An 18,879-nucleotide genomic window follows, 5' to 3' on the forward strand; every position below is an offset into this window, starting at 1 on the left:
GCTTAGGTCATTGGGCCAATTAGGTCTAAAAATTGGTTTAGAGGTTGGGCTACTATTTAAATACACCAAATTTATCAAAAACAATTTATACAAATGATTAATTAATAAATAAAAATATTATTTATGCACTAAAATAATTAAAAATAATAATTCATCATTATAAAAATATAAATATGTTATTTTGATGCAAATAATATAAATAAGGAGCATTTGTATATGAATATAGACTATTATTCCAAAATTATGCAAATAGCTTTAAAATGCTAATGTAATTATATAAAAATGAAGTGAAAATATTATGAGACATATATAGGGATGCAAAAATGGTAATTTTGGATGATTAAGTCATCACCGATAATTTAAAGAAATAATTACTAAATATTTATGTGATTTAAATGCAAGAAAATTAATTTTAAAGCTCTAAAAATTATAACAAATTATAGAAAATGCTTGTATAGATTTGTAAACTAAAAAATGATGTTTTGAAAGTATATATACTATTTGAGAAAATATGAGGGCAAAATTGGCTATCAACAGCCAATACTCTGGTTTCGGCTTCAAGCTCCTTAGCTTTCTCGATCTCGGCTGTAAGAATGAAGCCACGAGCATGGATCTCTTCGAGAGTCTCCCTTCAAGACCAGCATTTAGCATGCTCGACAACCCAGATTGCTTGAGCCTGAGCAGCCTCAGCAACCTCCTTTGCTCGAACCTGAGCAGCTTCGACATCAGATCGATAAACGGCCACCATTGCATCAGCATTGGCCACGGCTTTCTCGACCTCCGATTTGGCCGCTTCAAGTTCTGTGGACAGTCTCTCTCGATCAGAATTTGCTGAGCTCAACTGAGACTGGAACTCTTCGATTTTCTCTGCTTGCACCAAGACTTCTCTTTCAAACTTCAGAGTTGGGCCATAGCCGAAGCCAGTTGAGTTCGGGCAGTCTCCTTTTCTGAGGCGAGGCAGTCCATGTTCTTCTTCCATTCCTCGGCCTCTGATTTCACTACGTCCACTTCAACACGAAGCTGCCTGATCACATTGAAATTTTGTTCGATCTGCGGGACCGAACTGTTAGCCATTACTCCCGAGTCAATATCATTAAATTCAAAGATTCTTTTTACTTGCTCGGCCAGCTCAGCTTGTTCTTTCCGAGATGCTTTTAGCTCAACCCTAAGTCTTTTTACTTCTCCTTCTCTCTGCTCACTGAGAAGCTTGAAGGCATCTCTCTCCTCAGTAAGCCTTCGAACTTCGGCTTCGTACTGGCTCAGCTCCCTTCGGGATTGAAAAAATACCTCATGATGAAGCACAAAAGCCTACAAAAATAAAAAGAAGGGATTATACAAGGAAAGAAAAACACAAGTATGAAAATTGGCAAAGAAAGTATGAACATACCCGATTCAGAGCATGTTGGGCTTCGTTGAAAAGGTAAGGCGCTCTCACCTCGCTCGAGCTCTTTTTCGGAGCCTCCAAGTCACTCGGACAGGTGACATTTTCTACCCCGATAAAATAACCACGGAAAGGGTCCTCCTCTCCATAGGCTCCCTCTCCACGACAAGTCTCTACGGCTTGAGCGTCACGTATCATCAACTGGGAAAATGAAGGGAAAGAGGTTGAATCCCCGATCTCTATTGCCCTGAGTAGGTCTTTTTGGGAGCCGCCTCCGTCTTGGGGAGACTCAAGCTCGGTTTGCACACCGGCATCCACAACTTCTTCGACGGTCTCTTTGCCTCGAGGTAAAACATCCTCGGTCCCCCTCGGCTCGGGAACTTGGGTCAAAGTCTCCTCCTCGACCTCATCAAGCCTGGACGGAGCAGTATCAACTTCTACCGATACCGAAGTATTTTGAGTATCGGGGACAGCCCGTGCACGGGCCACCGACCCGGAATCAATTTCTTCTTCTTCTTCTTCATCCCTTAGATTCAGGACCGACTCCATAGTCAAAGGGATTATGTTCACCTTTGGTTTACGAGCCGCTCTCTTATTGGGTTTTTGACCCTCGGAGTCCGAGGCCCTTTTTCTCTTAATCACCTTCTCCGGTTTTGAGATAGGTGGTAAAGCTTCTTCATCACCTGATGGGGATCTCATAAACGCATCTTTTCCGAAACCTACAAAGAAAGAAAAGTAAGTAAAACTTATGCCTGAAAAAATACTTGAACGGTAAGCAAATCGGTGAGCCAAGAAGAAGGTTTACCATGAGTACGAGCCTCCCACCAGCCCTTTGACAAACCGTGCCATGCGCGCTCGGCATATGTTGACGTTGAAAATAGACTCCTGACCCAGTTCTCGAGATGGGGAACCGTATCGGCATACAAGCAATGGCTACGTCAAGAAAAACACTAATAAGAAAGGATATAGAAGTAAAAACAACAAAAACTAAAAACGGGCTCACACTTACAGTTCATATTCCATTTCTCAGGAAATGGCATACTCTCAACAAGGATTAGGTCCGAGGTCTTCACTCAAATGAATCGGCCCATCCAACCTCGATCTTTGTCTTCATCTATGCTCTTGGCGAATGCCTTGGTAGCCCGGCGTTGAAGCTTTATCAGTCCACCTCGGTAAAGTCGAGAGCTATATAATCTTACGAGGTGGTCGAGGGTGAAGGGAAGCCCGTCGATTTTTCTCACAAAGAAACAAAGCAGTATCATAATCCTCCAGAAAGAAGGGTGAATTTGACCGAGGGTCACCTGGTATTTCATGCAAAAATCGATGATGACTGAATCGAGGGGACCCAGCATAAAAGGATAAGTGTAAACACTCACGTATCCTTCCACGTGGGTAGTGATCGCCTCCTCCGGTGCTGGTATCACAACCTCTTTATTTTCCCAATGGAAGTCTTTTTTCACCAGGTCAAGAAGTCTTTTTCGTATCGAGCATATATATATATCGATACCGTCTCGCATCGACCAGCAACCGAGGAGGGCTTCTCGACCTTAAAATCGGAATCAATAACACACCCCGCGGGAATAAGCTCTTCAAGGCGTGGCTCCACCACTGTTTTCTCGTCGGCCGGCCAAGATGAGGAAGCAGCCTCTTTCTGCAGAACAGTTTTAGATATTTTTGCCATCTAAATTTTTATGAACAAAGAAGAAGGGAGAATGAAGTATTTGGTGTTTTGAGAAGAACAAGCGAAGAAATTCCAAAACCTGGAAATAGAGAGCTTTGGGGAAGTCGAAAAACTGTGAAGATTGGAATGAAAAGAGATTTGAAGGTAAAAGTTTGAAATAATGAAGAAGGAGCTATTTATAGATTTCACAGTGACAGTTCAAAATTGGCAGTGGCCAACCATCGACTGACGCGCATTTAATGCCTTGGTAACTGGACCGACGGGATATTTGTCATATACGTCACAATCAGGCTCGTCGCAGACGTCAGTATGTATCTAGTCAGAGGTCGAAAAATCATATTGTTTCTCGCCACCTTCTTTCCGAGAAACGAGGGGACTATCTGTATACGGTCAAAACCGAGTTTGCCCTTCGTGCGACTAATCAAGATTGGAGCATGATGGACCGAGGTTCGTCATTATATTATCGAACTGTGATGTGAAGTTGAAAGGTCGAGCTCGAGACCTAGAGACCGATCAGTATCGAGATCGAGTCAAGGTCGATCTCGAGACCTAGAGACCAATCAAATACCGAGATCGAGTGAAGGTCGAGCTCGAGATCCAGAGACCGATCAAATACCGAGATCAAGTCAAAGTCGAGCTCGAGACCCAGAGACCAACCAAGATCGAGACCGAGCCAAGGAACAACAAAGTCGTTATAGCCGCATTTGGGGAGAGAATCTCGGCTGAAATCATGGCTTGAATCAAGGAAAAGCCAATTAACTAATCTATCATGGGATCCCCACTATGTATCTTTAATTATATCCAAAGTAGGATTCCTCCACTATATTAAAAGTGGCTAACATTTGTAAAGGGCAGATTGAGATACATTCACACATTTAGAGATTATTGAGATTCACATAACATCTAGCAAATATTATCCCCTTTTTGAGCTTTTGATATTGATTCATCTTGTTCATTTATCAATCATTCTACTCAATTAGGGTTTGTATTCATTTCTTTTTACATTCAATATTCAATATATCCCTACTTATTTTTCTAATTTGTACCGAGTTATATCACGTATCTTTAGAACTACGTATAAATTCAACTCTATCCGTTTTTCGGGTAAACACCACGGTGTAAAAATTTGTATGAAAATTGTAAAAATTCAAAAGCAGCAAATTGTACAAAAACTAATTCGAGATTTATGCATAACGCCATTGGTGCATAATTGAATATTAAGTCACCAAATTTTAAATTACAAATTGAAAAGCATATGAGGTCCGATACGGCTAAAAAAACTCAAGGTGTATAGGGTGACGAGACATTCTCTATTGGGACGTTAGCTCACGCGCGTCTATCACCAAGACCAAGAGATATGGTGGGATGGATGAGATCTCTTTATTCTTAACCAAAAATTTTAAGTTCGAGTCCGAGAATGAAAAATAGTTTTTGATAGAGAGCGCTTCTCCCCTGTAGGCGCTACAGGATGCGAATATGTATTAATCGAACCTAACGCATAAACGAGTCTTAATTTTGTCTTTTAGAACATCACAAACTTAGCCCTACTGCTGTATAATTGTACACATCCTCACATGCTTGGAAGTTGGGCAACACCAAAATAAGGCCATAGAACAGACACGAAATGACTGCTCCAATAATAGTCTTCCAAAATTGCGTTCAAAAATTCGGTAGAAAAAATATTTGTACAAATTTTGTGTTGTGAGTAGGGACTGTTTAGTCATAATGTTTGAAATCCTCTGAGAACGGGAAACATGCATTGTACAACACAGAGGCAAGATTGAAATAAAAGAAATTCAAAAAAATGCTAAAAAATGTCATAGTCCGAGAGTCGAACAGAGTAACATGAACAGTTATCACCTGCATACCCTAACTCCGTGACCGAGGGAAGAAGGTTGATTCGGTTGTAGAACCCAAAAGCTACTTTTAGGTGCACTCTCAACCTTTCAACTAACATCTTAGACAGTGGCGGAGACACCCTTTAGTAAAAAGTGACATCCAACACTGATTCATATATTAAAGTTTCCTCTTTTATATATATATATATATATATATATATATATATATATATATGTTTTATATATAATAGCCTACACTAAAGGATAACCCGGTGCATAAAGCATTCTGTATTCATGCAGGATCCGGAGAAGGGCCGTATTTCAGGGGTATAATAAAGGCAGCCTACTGCCTATTTTGATACAAGTATCAGTGGTTGATTTCACGACTCGAACTCGTAACTTATAGGTCACACGGAGACAACAGACTCCCCTTCAATAGCCTGACACTGTTTGGAAGTTTTTTGCATACGCACTTTCTATGGTAATAACGTGTGAGATATTGATGCCAACTTTCACTACAAAATAACATTTTGAATAGGCTGACAGGGCAAAAGAAGGAAGCATCTTATTGCCAGTACAATTATTAGCTATTGTTGTCAAGTGTTTAACCCATAAAACATATGTAGGAAATTTGTTGTAACACCCCTTTTCTACCCCAAAAGATATGTGTGTCATATGAGTTGGGTTAAAGAGTTTTTCCAATTAAAGTGACAAATTTAAGTAGGGATTATTTTACTTACGGAGTTGCCACTTGAAATTGAGTTTTGGGATGTTCCAAGTCACCTTTTAGTTGAATCCCTAGTCAAAGGAAGGTTTAACTCTATTATTATTAGTCTGCGAAAACAAAGTCCGGGTAAGAAATTCTGTTGATCGGGGAGAAGGTGTAAGGCATTCCCCGAGTCTCGTGGTTCTAGCACGGTCGCTTTATTGACTACAACTTGGCTTGAAATAATGTTGAATAAATTATGATTTATTGATTTCCATGTTTTATCCATCCGCTTTTAATTATTAAAATATAAAATTATCTTTGAAACGAATCACGTGTCTGAAACCGTTTTGTATATTGTGCCAAAATCATATCACGAGTACGTGTACACAATTAATAGCATTTTATTATATTAAGATTGTTTTGCCCAAAGGTGCGCGAACGCGTACTTCAGTTTTAATTTTTAAAAATTAAAATTATGTCATGCGAACGTATACGTAATCGCGATAATTAATTTATTAATACACACCTAAAACTTACTAACGATATGTGAGTTATTCCATGAAGAATTATCCTATATGCTAGATTTTAAGGGGAGGAAAAGCAGGGTCAACTAAATTCAACCCAAATACATGGCCTAAATGACTAAAATGACAAAAAAAAAAAAAAAAAAAAAAAAAGAAAGAAATGAAAACTTCAAAATTAATGACATGTTGCGTGTGTTTAAAATCTATTGTGTTTATTCTATTATTTGCTTTGAAATTTATTTTTAAGAAATCCAGAACCTCAATAAATTACAACCAACAGTCACATGGCCCATTGTACACTTTCTAGATAGACTAAATTCCAAGTTTAAGAAACAAAATTTAATATACTAACTCAATGATGAGAGAGACGTAAGCACACAAATAAAGAAAATTAAATTAAACTAACTAACATGCTCATGCTTAGAAACAAAGCTTTATTCTCATTTGCAACACAAGAAGAACAATGGAAATAATAAATTAAATGGACCTCAATAAACCTTCCAACAAAGATAAGGAAAGTGAGCGGAAAACCTTGGACGGCGACGACCTCAAGCGATGGAACTTCGACTTGAAAAATGCTGCTGTTTCACGTGAAAAAGTGGATTGTTTTAAGGTGATTTCAATGGAGTTTTGTGTGTTGATTTTTGGGACTGTATTTGGGTAGAAATGGGGACTGTTTCAGCTGGATTTCATTGGGTTTAAGAGCTGTTTTTCAGTTGCCTTTGGAGCTGTTTTTTGGCGTTAATGGAGGTAAGTTTTGCAGCTATTTTGCTGCATTTGTTTGGACAGCTTTTGCTATAATTTCGGGCTATCTTTTTTCTTGCTGGTTTTCCTCTCCTTCATGGCTGATTTTTGCAGCAATTATATAGAGGGTTTTGTTGGTCTTTAGGGTGGAGATGAAGCTCCTTTTTTTGTGAGTGTCGATGTGTATTTGTGGAGGGATCATGTGAGGGAAGTACTTGTGTGAGTTGTTAAAGAGGAAGAGTGGAGTGTGAGTTGTTAAAGATAAAGAGTGGGAGTGTGAGTTATGAGGGAATAATTGTGTTGGTGGTAAGGTGTGTGTTAAGTGATGTGAGGGAATTGGGAAAAATCCAAGCATGATAAAAAATTAGATGTTCACAGCATGCCTCTCTTTGCTTGAAAACATGAAGAGTTTTCAGGCAAAGAAAAAATAAGCGATATGACTAATTTTTGGCCATACCATTATTCAAAAGGGAAAAGATAAGAGAAAAGAGTGCAACCGAGTCCTGATTTTAGACAGCCTATTTATCCCGAGTTATAGGGGAATCAGGCCGTGTGTAGTTCAAGAAATATGATGAAATTATGAGTTGAAGAGTCGAGTGAGGTTCTGTCGAGGCTCCGGTCCGTTGTCCTGCTATTACATCAAAATCAAAAGAAACTAAACAAGCCTATCAGCTATGAGTTTCAAGATTCCTATCTATAAGTCTTTTGAAGCTTGATCTTGAGTCTTGACTGGTTGTTCATGCAGACTTTGATCTGAACCTTGATACTTGCTAGCTGCAGGTGCTAGTTCATTCTTCTACGGCTTCTTCTAATAAAAACGGGAAGTGCAATGCTCGTGACTTCAGTCATGTCTTGAACAATCCACATCTTTTCTATCTGCTTTTGCATTTGGATTCACTTCTTTTCCTTTTCTTTTCTTTATTTTGGATTGTGAATTCTTCTTTTGGTCATCTTGAACCTTGTGCCTCGAGATAAAACCTACTCAGACACCAGAACAAACAAACGAACAAAATTTTTCTGCCCCAATTTTCACTAAAAAAATTTCGTGAGTTATTGCAATAAAATTCTAAACTACTTCTTTATTGAAAGAAATAAATAATTAAAATAAATCGGGAATGGTGTACCCTGAAAAGATCATGATGATTTTTTTGTATTTTTTTTTTGGATGGTGTTCCTTTTTGTCCAAAAGAATGTCTCAAGTAAGGATTGGTGTAACTTATGTTGGAAAAAATTGTGGCCAGGGAATGGTATACCCTATATTAGAAATGATATCAGGGAGTAGTGTACCCTGCATTTAAGATCAAATCAACTAGGGAGTGGTGTACCCTATGTTGGAGAACACAGATAGGGATTGGTGTACCCTATACTGGTAAGGAGATCAGGGATTGGTATATCCTATACTGGTAAGAAAATATAATCGGGGTTTGGCACCCTATACTGGTTTACTGAAAAGGAAATGTAACCAGGGGTTGGTGCCCTGTATTACTGGAAAAAAAATGTAATCAGGGATTGGCGCCCTGTATTACTGAAAAGGAAATGTAAGAAAGAGTTGGCGCTCTGTATTACTGAAAATGAAATGTAATAAGGGGTTGGCGCCATGTATTACTGAAAAGGAAATGTAATCAGGGGTTGGTGCCCTGTATTACTGAAAAGGAAATGTAACCAGGGGTTGGCATCCTGTATTACTGAAAGGAAAATGTAACCAGGGGTTGGCGCCCTATATTACTGAAAAGGAAATATAACCAGGGTTGGCGCCCTGTATTACTGAAAAGGAAATGTAACCAAGGGTTGGCGCCCTGTATTACTGAAAAGGAAATATAACCAGGGGTTGGCGCCCTGTATTACTGAAAAGGAAATGTAACCAGGGGTTGGCGCCCTGTATTACCGAAAAGAAAATGTAACCAAGGGTTGGTGCCCTGTATTACTGAAAAGGAAATGTAACCAAGGGTTGGCGCCCTGTATTACTGAAAAGGAAATATAACCAGGGGTTGGCGCCCTGTATTACTGAAAAGGAAATGTAACCAGGGGTTGGTGCCCTGTATCACTAAAAAGGAAATGTAACGAGGGGTTGGCACCTTGTATTACTGAAAAGGAAATGTAACCAGGGGATGGTGCCCTGTATTACTAAAAAGGAAAATGTAACAAAGGGTTGGCGCCCTGTTTTACTGAAAAGGAAATACTGAATCCCTAGGCGAAAAGGTTCTATATGGGTTAAACTATGAAAAGCAAGCCTGGACAAAGAGTACTTCTACCCGGATTAAGCTATAAAAAGCAAACATGGGCGAAGAGTACTTCTCCCCAAAAATATGAGCTGGATCCCCCTAGGTAAAAATGTTCTACCTCGGTTAAGCTACAAAAAGCAAGCCTGGGCGAAAAGTGATTCTACCCAAAAATATGAGATGGGCACCCCTAAGCGAAATAGTTCTATCTGAGTTAAGCTATGTATAAAAACCTGAGCGAAGAGTACTTCTACCCAGAAATATGAGTTGGATCCCCCTAGGCGAAATAGTTCTACCTGAGTTAAGCTATGTATAAAAACCTGATAAAAAAATGAAGATGTCATTAATAATTTAACGTAATTTTATTACATATTACAATGAATCACATAACATATAAGTACTGAACAAGTCATAAAACACACAAATAGCTTAATTACTCTCTAGAGATGCATCATCCTTATAGAATAACAAGCAACCATTCTCACAGCAATGAATCCTCTCCGATGAAAGACCCAATTTGAAAACCAATTTTTTTGCCGTGTAGAAATCTTTGCGTAGGTCAATGTTACTCGGATTAAGTTCATTCATAAGCCCAATGATAGAATTCATGACCGATTGAGAAATAAAATTATCCGACTTAATATGAAGTAATTGAATAGCAACAAACAACTTAGAAGGCATTGAGCCTTCATACAATGGACAACTAGCTTCCTCTAACTCTTTGAAGAACTTTTTAGCCTCATCATTTGGTTCAGATTGAGCCCTCGGGAACATCTCAAAGGCATCCCTCATCATGTCATTGAATCTAGAATTTTTACATTATCCTCCACTACGGGACTACCCTTCTCACCACCAAAAGAATTATGAAAATCAACATCATTTACACTACCAAGATTCTCCCCAAGAGTAGTCCATACATAATAATTTTTCATAAATCCCTTTTTAAAAAGATGATATGTAACAACATCTTCTCCATATAACTTAACACACTTGCATTTCACACAAGGGCACCTAATCATTCCTTCAATGCGAAAATTATCAAGTGTCCGTGCCTTATCAATAAATCTAGCAACCCTTTCTTTAAATTCATCCCTTAACCCCACACGATTAGGATGATTCCTATTATGTCCTATTTCGATCGGGACTAGGTTATTTCGACCCCAAGACGCCCCCAACTCATATAAAAGCCAACCTAAACCTATTTTAGGGGGAGGACGTTTTTGAGAGGAAACCATAAGCATAGAGCCGTCGTGGAGGCCGGGTTTCATCTTTCTTCTACCAGACTTAGTAATTTTTATGTTTCTTTGTATAATTTGCCGTTTGGCTACCATGTCTATGTGGAGTTAAACTTCACGTTCTAGGGTTGTGGTTCTTTCATGACTATTGTTATTCAGATATTGATTTTGATTTCTTATTTATCATATTATTTTATTTATTCAATCATGCGCTTAATTATTTAATTGTTAGATCACTAATTAAATACTATCTACGAATCTAGAATTGAACTCGAAAGTGGGAATTCAAGATTGCATATAGGATTGAGTAGAGCAAGTTCTTGAACCCTGGCATCGGGGAACGGATTCACGGTTAGGATAGACATATACCTAATTGTCTTTCTTGGTTGATGTACAGAAATTATAAATGAGTTCTTGCTAGTTCTAACTCCATAGACATAAGGCATTAGGTTAGCTTGAATAGGCGAGTAAGAACTCGACAGATTCTTATAAGCAATATTAACCCTGTCGACCAATAAGCTAGATGAGTTAGTTAGTTAATTCAATTGAAGAATACAATAGAAATGTTAGATAGCTCATAACCCTGGATCGTTTTTATTACATTGGTAACATAAAAATCTGCTCTTCCTTTGTTCAGAGTTCATTATTTGTTTTTTTTATATTTTAATTAGTTTAGAATCAAATACGTCTAGTTTTAATTCTTGTTTATATAGTTAGGATAGTCTAATTTAGTTAATAGTTAATCACAAGTCCTCGTGGGTTTGATAACCGACTTTTAGTTACTTTATTACTTGACGACTGCGTATACATGCGTGTGCGTCTGGCCGCAACAAGTTTTTGGCGTCGTTGCCGGGGACTTAAAATTAGCTATTTTTCTAGATTAGACAATTATTTTTTGTCTATTCAATTTTTGTTTTTTTAGTTTAGTTAGTATTTTTATTTATTTTAGCATGGCATCTTAGAATAAAAATTGTTCGAATGATAGTTATTCTTATTTTGATGATCCTTGTCCATATTGTGGATGACCCCACTGGTGAAAAAATTGTCAGAATATTCTCGGAAGCGAGTTGTGCGCACAATCTCAATCCTTTGAGTATAATATTTGTAATATGTGTGGTGGTCAAGGTGGTCATTGGGATGGTTGTTCTAATTCTTTTCATCCTTCTCTGAGCCCTTATTATGATCTTTCTAACAATGTTTGTGAGTTTGATAGGGGCAATGAAGTGCAGGATATGGAACATGATGCATGTAATAGGGATATTTTGAGGCAAGTAGCAAAGCAACAACATGAACTCAAAAAAGATATGAAAATAATGAGGGCAACAATCACAAGGATGAAGGCCAATCTGGAAGAATTTAATGAAGAGAGCGAGTTCTAGCAAGAGGAAAATTTTGAAAAAGAGGAGATTTTGAGGCAAACTTGGATAATGGAACAAGATAAAAGATTAAAAGTATATGAGACTCAACGTGAGGAAATTACAAATGAGATAAGATACTTTATAGAAGGAAGAGCTGAACTAGGACAAGAGATCGATAAATTTGGTACGGTTATTCACGACTTAGAAGCTCAATTGAGTACAAAGGTTGATGCGTCTAACACCCAACAAAATAGTAATGATTTATGTGAAGTTGAAAAGGAGCTTATACGCCAAATTGAGAAGCTAAAAGTGGAGAGCCAGTCAATCATTCAATTTTTTGTTGATGATGCCCATGTTGAAAAAAGTACACTAGAGTCATGTGAGGAAGTAGATAATGTTATATTTGAAGACTCTAGTGCATGTAAATATGATGATGTAAATAGTAATACAATTCCAGAGTTGGGACGTGTTGGTCCTCATTCTAAATATTTCTCGATATTGTGTTTAGATCATGACATTAAAATCGAGTCATCTATCTTGGGAGGAGTCAATGGAAGAGGAACAAGGTGCTTACATTTTCGGATTTGTCATGCCACAGAGAAAACATTACACTCCTCATCTAAAGGCCGAGAAGTGTAGAGTGAAAAATTTATTACTTGGCCTGGTTGTCTTTGTAGTCCCACCAAAGGAGCCTAGTCACAGACTTGATGCCATGTTAGGAGTACAATTCATAAGTTCAAGGTGGAGGCAAAAAGTGGTTAACGTCGTGCCGCGACGTTAAATTAGGCGCTTGTTGGTAGGCAACCCACATTTACTGCTTTCTTTTATTTTTGTTGTTTTTTTTTTATTATATTATTTTTGTAGTATTTATTTTTATTTTGTAGGATTATGAGCATAGGAATAAAAACCACTGAAAGTGTGCAAAAGAGAGCCAGATGGTTGGAACTAGTGTGAGGTACTCGCACAAAGGACCATCCTTGGGAGAAGTCTGAGTACCCCGTGAGCGGCTAATGCTTCGGCCTTTGGCCTTTCAGGAAGTTTCTTGTCCACCCTCGTTATTTTTTTGCTTTATTTGTGTATTAGGGACACTGCACTCTTTTAAGTGTGGGGTGGGAGAATTCCTTTAGATCATTAGAAGTATTATATTAGTATGTTAATTTCTTATTTTTTTCAGTTTCATATTTTTGTTTTTTAGAGTAGTGTAGTATTTTTTTGTGATTAATTAAAAAAATTGAAAAGAAATTGTACATTTCCCGACGATGGATCTCCTAGACAGTTTTTTTGAGGGATTAAAGTCTAAACAAAAAAATTAAAAAACACAAAAACGCAAATATATATATATATATATATATATATATATATATATATATATATATATATATATATATATATGTCTTTTAGTTTTCCTTATGTAGCAATAATCCCCCGTGATTTTTCTTTGTGCCACGGTTCTTTTTCATGGTATATATTTTGAACCGGGTAGTAATTTTTTTTAGAGTAGATTAGACTTTAGGGAACAAATGGAAGAAAGATGAGATTCCTAAGCGCTCTTGACTTGTTTGATTGTAGCATATTTAGGCTTTGGTATGTGTAGTACCTTCCCTATGTTTTAAAATTGATCATGATGCCTTTATAAATTGGATAGCATGTCTTGTGACGCCTACGTCTTATTTATTTGACTATTGTTCACTTTGTGCTTAATGCTTAATATCTTGCAGCTCTGTGAATACTTGCATTTGTTGAGAGTCGAAATGGGGTCGTCCTTAGTGAGTCATGTGCCATGTATAGTAAGTTTTTGTGTAGTCCATGTATTGTACTTGTGTCTAAAACTTGCCCTATATGTGAGTCGGAGCAAAATTTTAGGTGATGCTTGGTTTGAAAAATAATTTTAGGCTTTCTTAGATTTGTTTTGAGCTCAAATGCTTACCTTAAATAATAATTATCCCTAGTTAACCCCTTTGAGCCTATAGATTTTATCTGGCATCCACATTACAAGCCTATACCCTTTTTGTTCTTAATTGATATTGTTTTTATCCCATTACCTTTTAAGGCACTTTAATTGTGAAATGAGCGCTAGAAGAAGTAAGGAGAGAATGTAGGGTGGCTTTTGAGTGGAACCAATTACAGAAAGAAGGGTGCACTTTATTTTGTAAAATAATACACCACTACTGAAAATTGAAAAAGAAAAAGAAAAGAAGAAAAATCTGGAAAAAAAATAAATGTAGATGAATAAATATCTTGTTTTTGCTAGTGGAGTGTAAATGACGATAGTGCTTAAAGAAAAGGGGTATATCTTTTGGGGTGATATTGTTTGTGAAGTTGAAGTTGGATTGAGGAAATTTTCACTTACGTTATTTGGTGATGTGTTAAATTGCTTAGAAGGGTGAACCACTATTCCTAAATATATCCTACCCTTCCCTTAGCCCACATTACAACCATGAAAGTCCTAATTGATTTTAAATCGAGCGATCCTATATTAGTAGATATTTACATTAAGGGCAAGCCTATGGTACCAATTGCATGCATGTGACTTATTTGTGAGAATGAAAGATTTCTTTTATATATAAGTGAGTCTTTAAACTATATTTGATCATGAGATTTGAATGTATGGATTCAACTTACTCTCTTCGCTTTTGTTGTGAGGGCACATGATTTCACGAGGGATATGTAACGTTATTAGACTTCTCTATGATGTTGGGTATTCAAGCCATGACTGCATTATGACATTGAGTTGGTTTTTGAGGCTAGGATTGTTGTGAGCATGTTGTATTTGTTTGAATATTTTTGAAGAATGACATAAGTAAAGTGAAGTGTATGTGATTGTATATACTAGAGTTTAATGGTTGCTATCAACCATGGTCATTGGTGTAGAGTGATCAAAGATAGAGTAATTTGTTGGTTGACTCGAGGACGAGTGACGTTTATGTGTGGGGTGTTGATATTTGTCTTAAAGTATGCATATTTTTTATGTATATTACCTCACATGGTGCTCATGTCTCGTAGATTTCGAATGTATAATATAATAATTTGTGCTAATTTGTGGTATTTCTATATGTAGGAATCATTCGGATGCGATTTGGGACGAAAGTACGCGAATTAGAGCGAAAATGGGAAGAAAGGGCGAAATGGCCCAGTTGAGCGCCACATGCAGCGTGGGGCGCTACCTGTGGTGCACAAAACATAATGCTGAAAAGTTGAGCGCCAGGGCCAGGGCCCCACGCTGCCCTGGACGCTCAAAACGTGAACATGTCCTAATCGATCGGGACTCAGCTATTTCGACCCCAAGACGCCCCCAACTCATATAAAAGCCAACCTAAACCTATTTGGGGGGGACATTTTTGTGAAGAAAACTTAAGCACAGAGCCGCCGTAGAGGCCGGATTTTATCTTTCTTCTACCAAATTTAGTAATTTTTATGTTTCTTTGTATGATTTATCGTTTGGCTACCATGTCTGTGTGGCGCTAAACTTCACGTTCTAGAGTTATGGTTCTTTCATGACTATTATTATTTGGATATTGATTTTGATTTCTTATTTATCATATTGATTTATTTATTCAATCTTGCGATTAATTATTTAATTGCTTGATCGCCAATTAAATACTATCTACGAATCTAGAATTGAACTCAAAAGTGAGAATTCTAGACTGCATATAGGATTGAGTAGAGCAAGTTTCTTGAACCCGGGTAACGGATTCGCGATTAGGACAGACATATACCTAATTGCCTTGCTTGGTTGATGTACAGAAATTATAAATGCGTTCTTGCTAGTTCTAACTCCATAGACATATAGGCGTTAGATTAGCTTAAATAGGCGAGTAAGAACTCGACAGATTCTTATGAGTAATATTAACCTTGTCAACCAATAAGCTAGATGAATTAGTTAGTCAATTCAATTGAAGAATACAATTGGAATGTTAGATAGCCCATAACCCTAGATCGTTTTCATTACATTGATAACATAAAAATCTGCTCTTTCTTTGTTTAGAGCTCATCATTTGTATTTTCTTTACTTTAGTTAGTTTAGAATCAAATACTTCTAGTTTTAATTCTTGTTTAGATAATTAAGATAGTCTAATTTAGTTAATAGTTAATCACATTGTTACTTGACGACCGCGTATACTTGCGTGTGCATCTGGCCGCAACAAGTTTTTGGCGTCGTTGTCGTGGACTTAGAAATAGCTATTTTCTAGATTAGACAATTATTTTTTGTCTATTCAATTTTATTTTTTTTTAGTTTAGTTAGTATTTTTTATTTATTTTAGCATGGCATCTTGGAATAAAATTGTTCAAATGATGGTTATTCTTATTTTGATGATCCTAGTCCATATTGTGGAGAACCCCACTGGTGAAAAAATTGGTAGAATATTCCCGGAAGCAAGTTGTGCGCACTATCTCAATCATTTGAGTGGAATATTTATAATATGTGTAGTGGTCAAGGTGGTCATTGGGATAGTTGTTCTAATTCTTTTCATCCTTCTCTAAGCCCTTATTATGATCTTTCTAACAGTGTTTGTGAGTTTGATAGGGACAATGAAGTGCATGATATGAAACATGATGCATATATTAGGGATATTTTGAGGAAAGTAGCAGAGCAACAGGATAAACTCAAAAAATATATGAAAAGAATGAGGGCAACAATCACAAGGATGACGGCCAATCTGGAAGAATTGAATAAAGAGAGCGAGTTCCAGCAAGAGGAAAATTTTGAAAAAGAGGAGATTTTGAGCCAAACTTGGGTAATTGAACAAGATGAAAGATTAGAAGTATATGAGGCTCAACGTGAGGAAATTACAAATGAGATGAGATACTTTATAGAAGGAATAGCTGAATTGGGATAGGAGTTCGATAGATTTGGCACTGTTATTCACGACTTGGAAGCTAAATTGAATACAAAGGTTGATGCGTCTAATGCCCAACAAAATAGTAATGAGTTATGTGAAGCTGAAAAGGAGCGTATACGCCAAATTAAGGAGCTAAAAGTAGAGAGCCAATCAATCGATCAAATTTTTGTTGATGATGCCAATATTGATAAAAGTACACTAGAGTTATGTGAGGAAGCAGATAATGTTATATTTGAAGACTCTAGTGCATGTAAATATGAGGATTTAAATAGTAATACAATTCTAGAGTTGGGGCGTGTTGGTCCTCAATCTAAATATTTTTCGACTTTGTGTTTGAATGATGACATGAAAATCGAGTCATCTGAGCCTTTGGAGGAGTCAACGGAAGAGGAACAAGGTGCTTACATTTTTGGATTTGTCATGCCAGAGAGAAAAAATTACACTCCTCATCTAAAGGCCGAGAAGTGTAGAGTGAAAAATTTATTACTTGGCCTGGTTATTTTTGTAGCCCCACCAAAGGAGCCTAGTCACAGACTTGATGCCATGTTAGGGGTACAATTCATAAATTCAAGGTGGAGGCAAAAAGTGGTTAACGTCGTGCCGCGACGTTAAATTAGGCACTTGTTGGTAGGCAACCCAACTTTATTGCTTTCTTTTATTTTTGTTTTTTTTTGTTTTTATTATATTATTTTTGTAGTATTTATTTTTATTTTGTAGGATTATGAGCATAAGAAGAAAAGCCACTGAAAGTGTGCAAAAGCGATCCAGATGGTTGGAACTAGTGTGAGGTACCCGCACAAAGGATCATCCTTGGGAGAAGTCTGAGTACCCCGTGAGCGGCTAGTGCTTCGGCCTTTGGCCTTTCAGGAAGTTTCTTGTCCACCCTCGTTATTTTTTTGCTTTATTTGTACATTAGGGACACTGCACTCTTTTAAGTGTTGGGTGGGAGAATTCGAGAATTCCTTTTCGAATAGTGTTGTATTTTAGGTGATAAATTAAAAAAAATGAAAAATTAAAAAAAAATTGGACTTTTCCCGACGATGGATCTCCTAGACAGTTTTCTTGAGAGATTAAAGTCTAAACAAAAAATAAAAAATAAAAAATAAAAAAACACACAAAAAATATGTCTTTTAGTTTTTCTTAGATAGGAATAATCCCCCGTGGTTTTTCTTTGTGCCTCGATTCTTTTCCATGGGATGTATTTCGAACCGTGTAGTAATTTTATTTTTAGAGTAGATTAAACTTTATGGAATAAATGGAAGAAAGATGAGATTCTAAGCGCTCTTGACTTGTTTGATAGTAGCATATTTAGGCTTTGGCATGTGTAGTACCTTCCCTATGTTTTAAAATTGATCATGATGCCTTTATAAATTGGATAGCATGTCTTGTGACGCCTACGTCTCATTTATTTAACTATTGTTCACTTTGTGCTTAATGCTAATATTTTGCAGCTCCGTGAATACTTGCATTTGTTGAGAGTCGAAATGGGGTCATCCTTAGTGAGTCATATGCCATGTGTAGTGAGGTTTTGTGTAGTCCATGTATTGTACTTGTGTCTAAAACTTGCCATATATGTGAGTTGGAGCAAAATTTTAGGTGATGCTTGGTTTGAAAAATAATTTTCGGCTTTATTTGATTTTTTTTGAGCTCAAATGCTTACCATAAATAACAATTATCCCTAGTTAACCTCTTTGAGCCTATAGATTTTATTTGGCATCCACATTACAAGCCTATACCCTTTTGATTCTTAATTGATATTGTTTTGATCTCATTACTTTTTAAGGCACTTTAATTGTGAAATGAGCGCTAGAAGAAATAAGGAGGGAATGTGTGGTGGCTTTTGAGTGGAACCAATGACAGAAAGAAGGTTGCACTTTGTTTTGTAAAATAATACACCACTACCGGAAATTGAAAAAGAAAAGAAAAAGAAAAGAAAAACCTTGAAAAAAAGAAGAAGAAAAATAAATGTAGATGAATAAATATCTTATTTTTGCTAATGGAGTGTAAATGACGATAGTCCCTAAAGAAAAAGGGTATATTTTTTGGGGTGATATTGTTTGTGAAATCGAAGTTGGATTGAGGAAATTTGCACTTAAGTTATTTGGTAATGTGTTAAAGTGCTTAGGAGGGTGAACCACTATTGCTAAATATATCCTACCCGTCTCATAGCCCACATTACAAAGATGAAAAGTCTTAATTGATTTTAGATCGAGCGATCCTACATTAGTAGAGATTTAAATTAAGGGCAAGCCTATGGTACCAATTGCATGCATGTGACTTCTTTGTGAGAGTGAAAGATTTCTTTTATATATAAGTGAGTCCTTAAACTATATTTGATCATGAGATTCG

At 36.9% G+C, this 18,879-nt stretch overlaps 1 protein-coding gene across 1 annotated transcript; it reads right to left on the minus strand.

Moving 5' to 3' along the window:
* Positions 1-631: 631 nt before the first annotated feature.
* Positions 632-3,062, minus strand: LOC138892027 (uncharacterized). The gene is made up of 5 exons (XM_070175718.1): positions 2,953-3,062; positions 2,187-2,314; positions 1,388-2,100; positions 1,121-1,308; positions 632-1,007 (listed from the first exon to the last, which is right to left on the minus strand). The coding sequence occupies exons 1-5, from the start codon at positions 3,060-3,062 to the stop codon at positions 632-634; spliced, it is 1,515 nt and encodes a 504-aa protein (XP_070031819.1).
* Between the last annotated feature and the right edge of the window lie 15,817 nt (positions 3,063-18,879).

Source organism: Nicotiana tomentosiformis, chromosome 5 (assembly GCF_000390325.3).
Source record: "Nicotiana tomentosiformis chromosome 5, ASM39032v3, whole genome shotgun sequence".
In the NCBI taxonomy this organism is placed as follows: domain Eukaryota; kingdom Viridiplantae; phylum Streptophyta; class Magnoliopsida; order Solanales; family Solanaceae; genus Nicotiana; species Nicotiana tomentosiformis.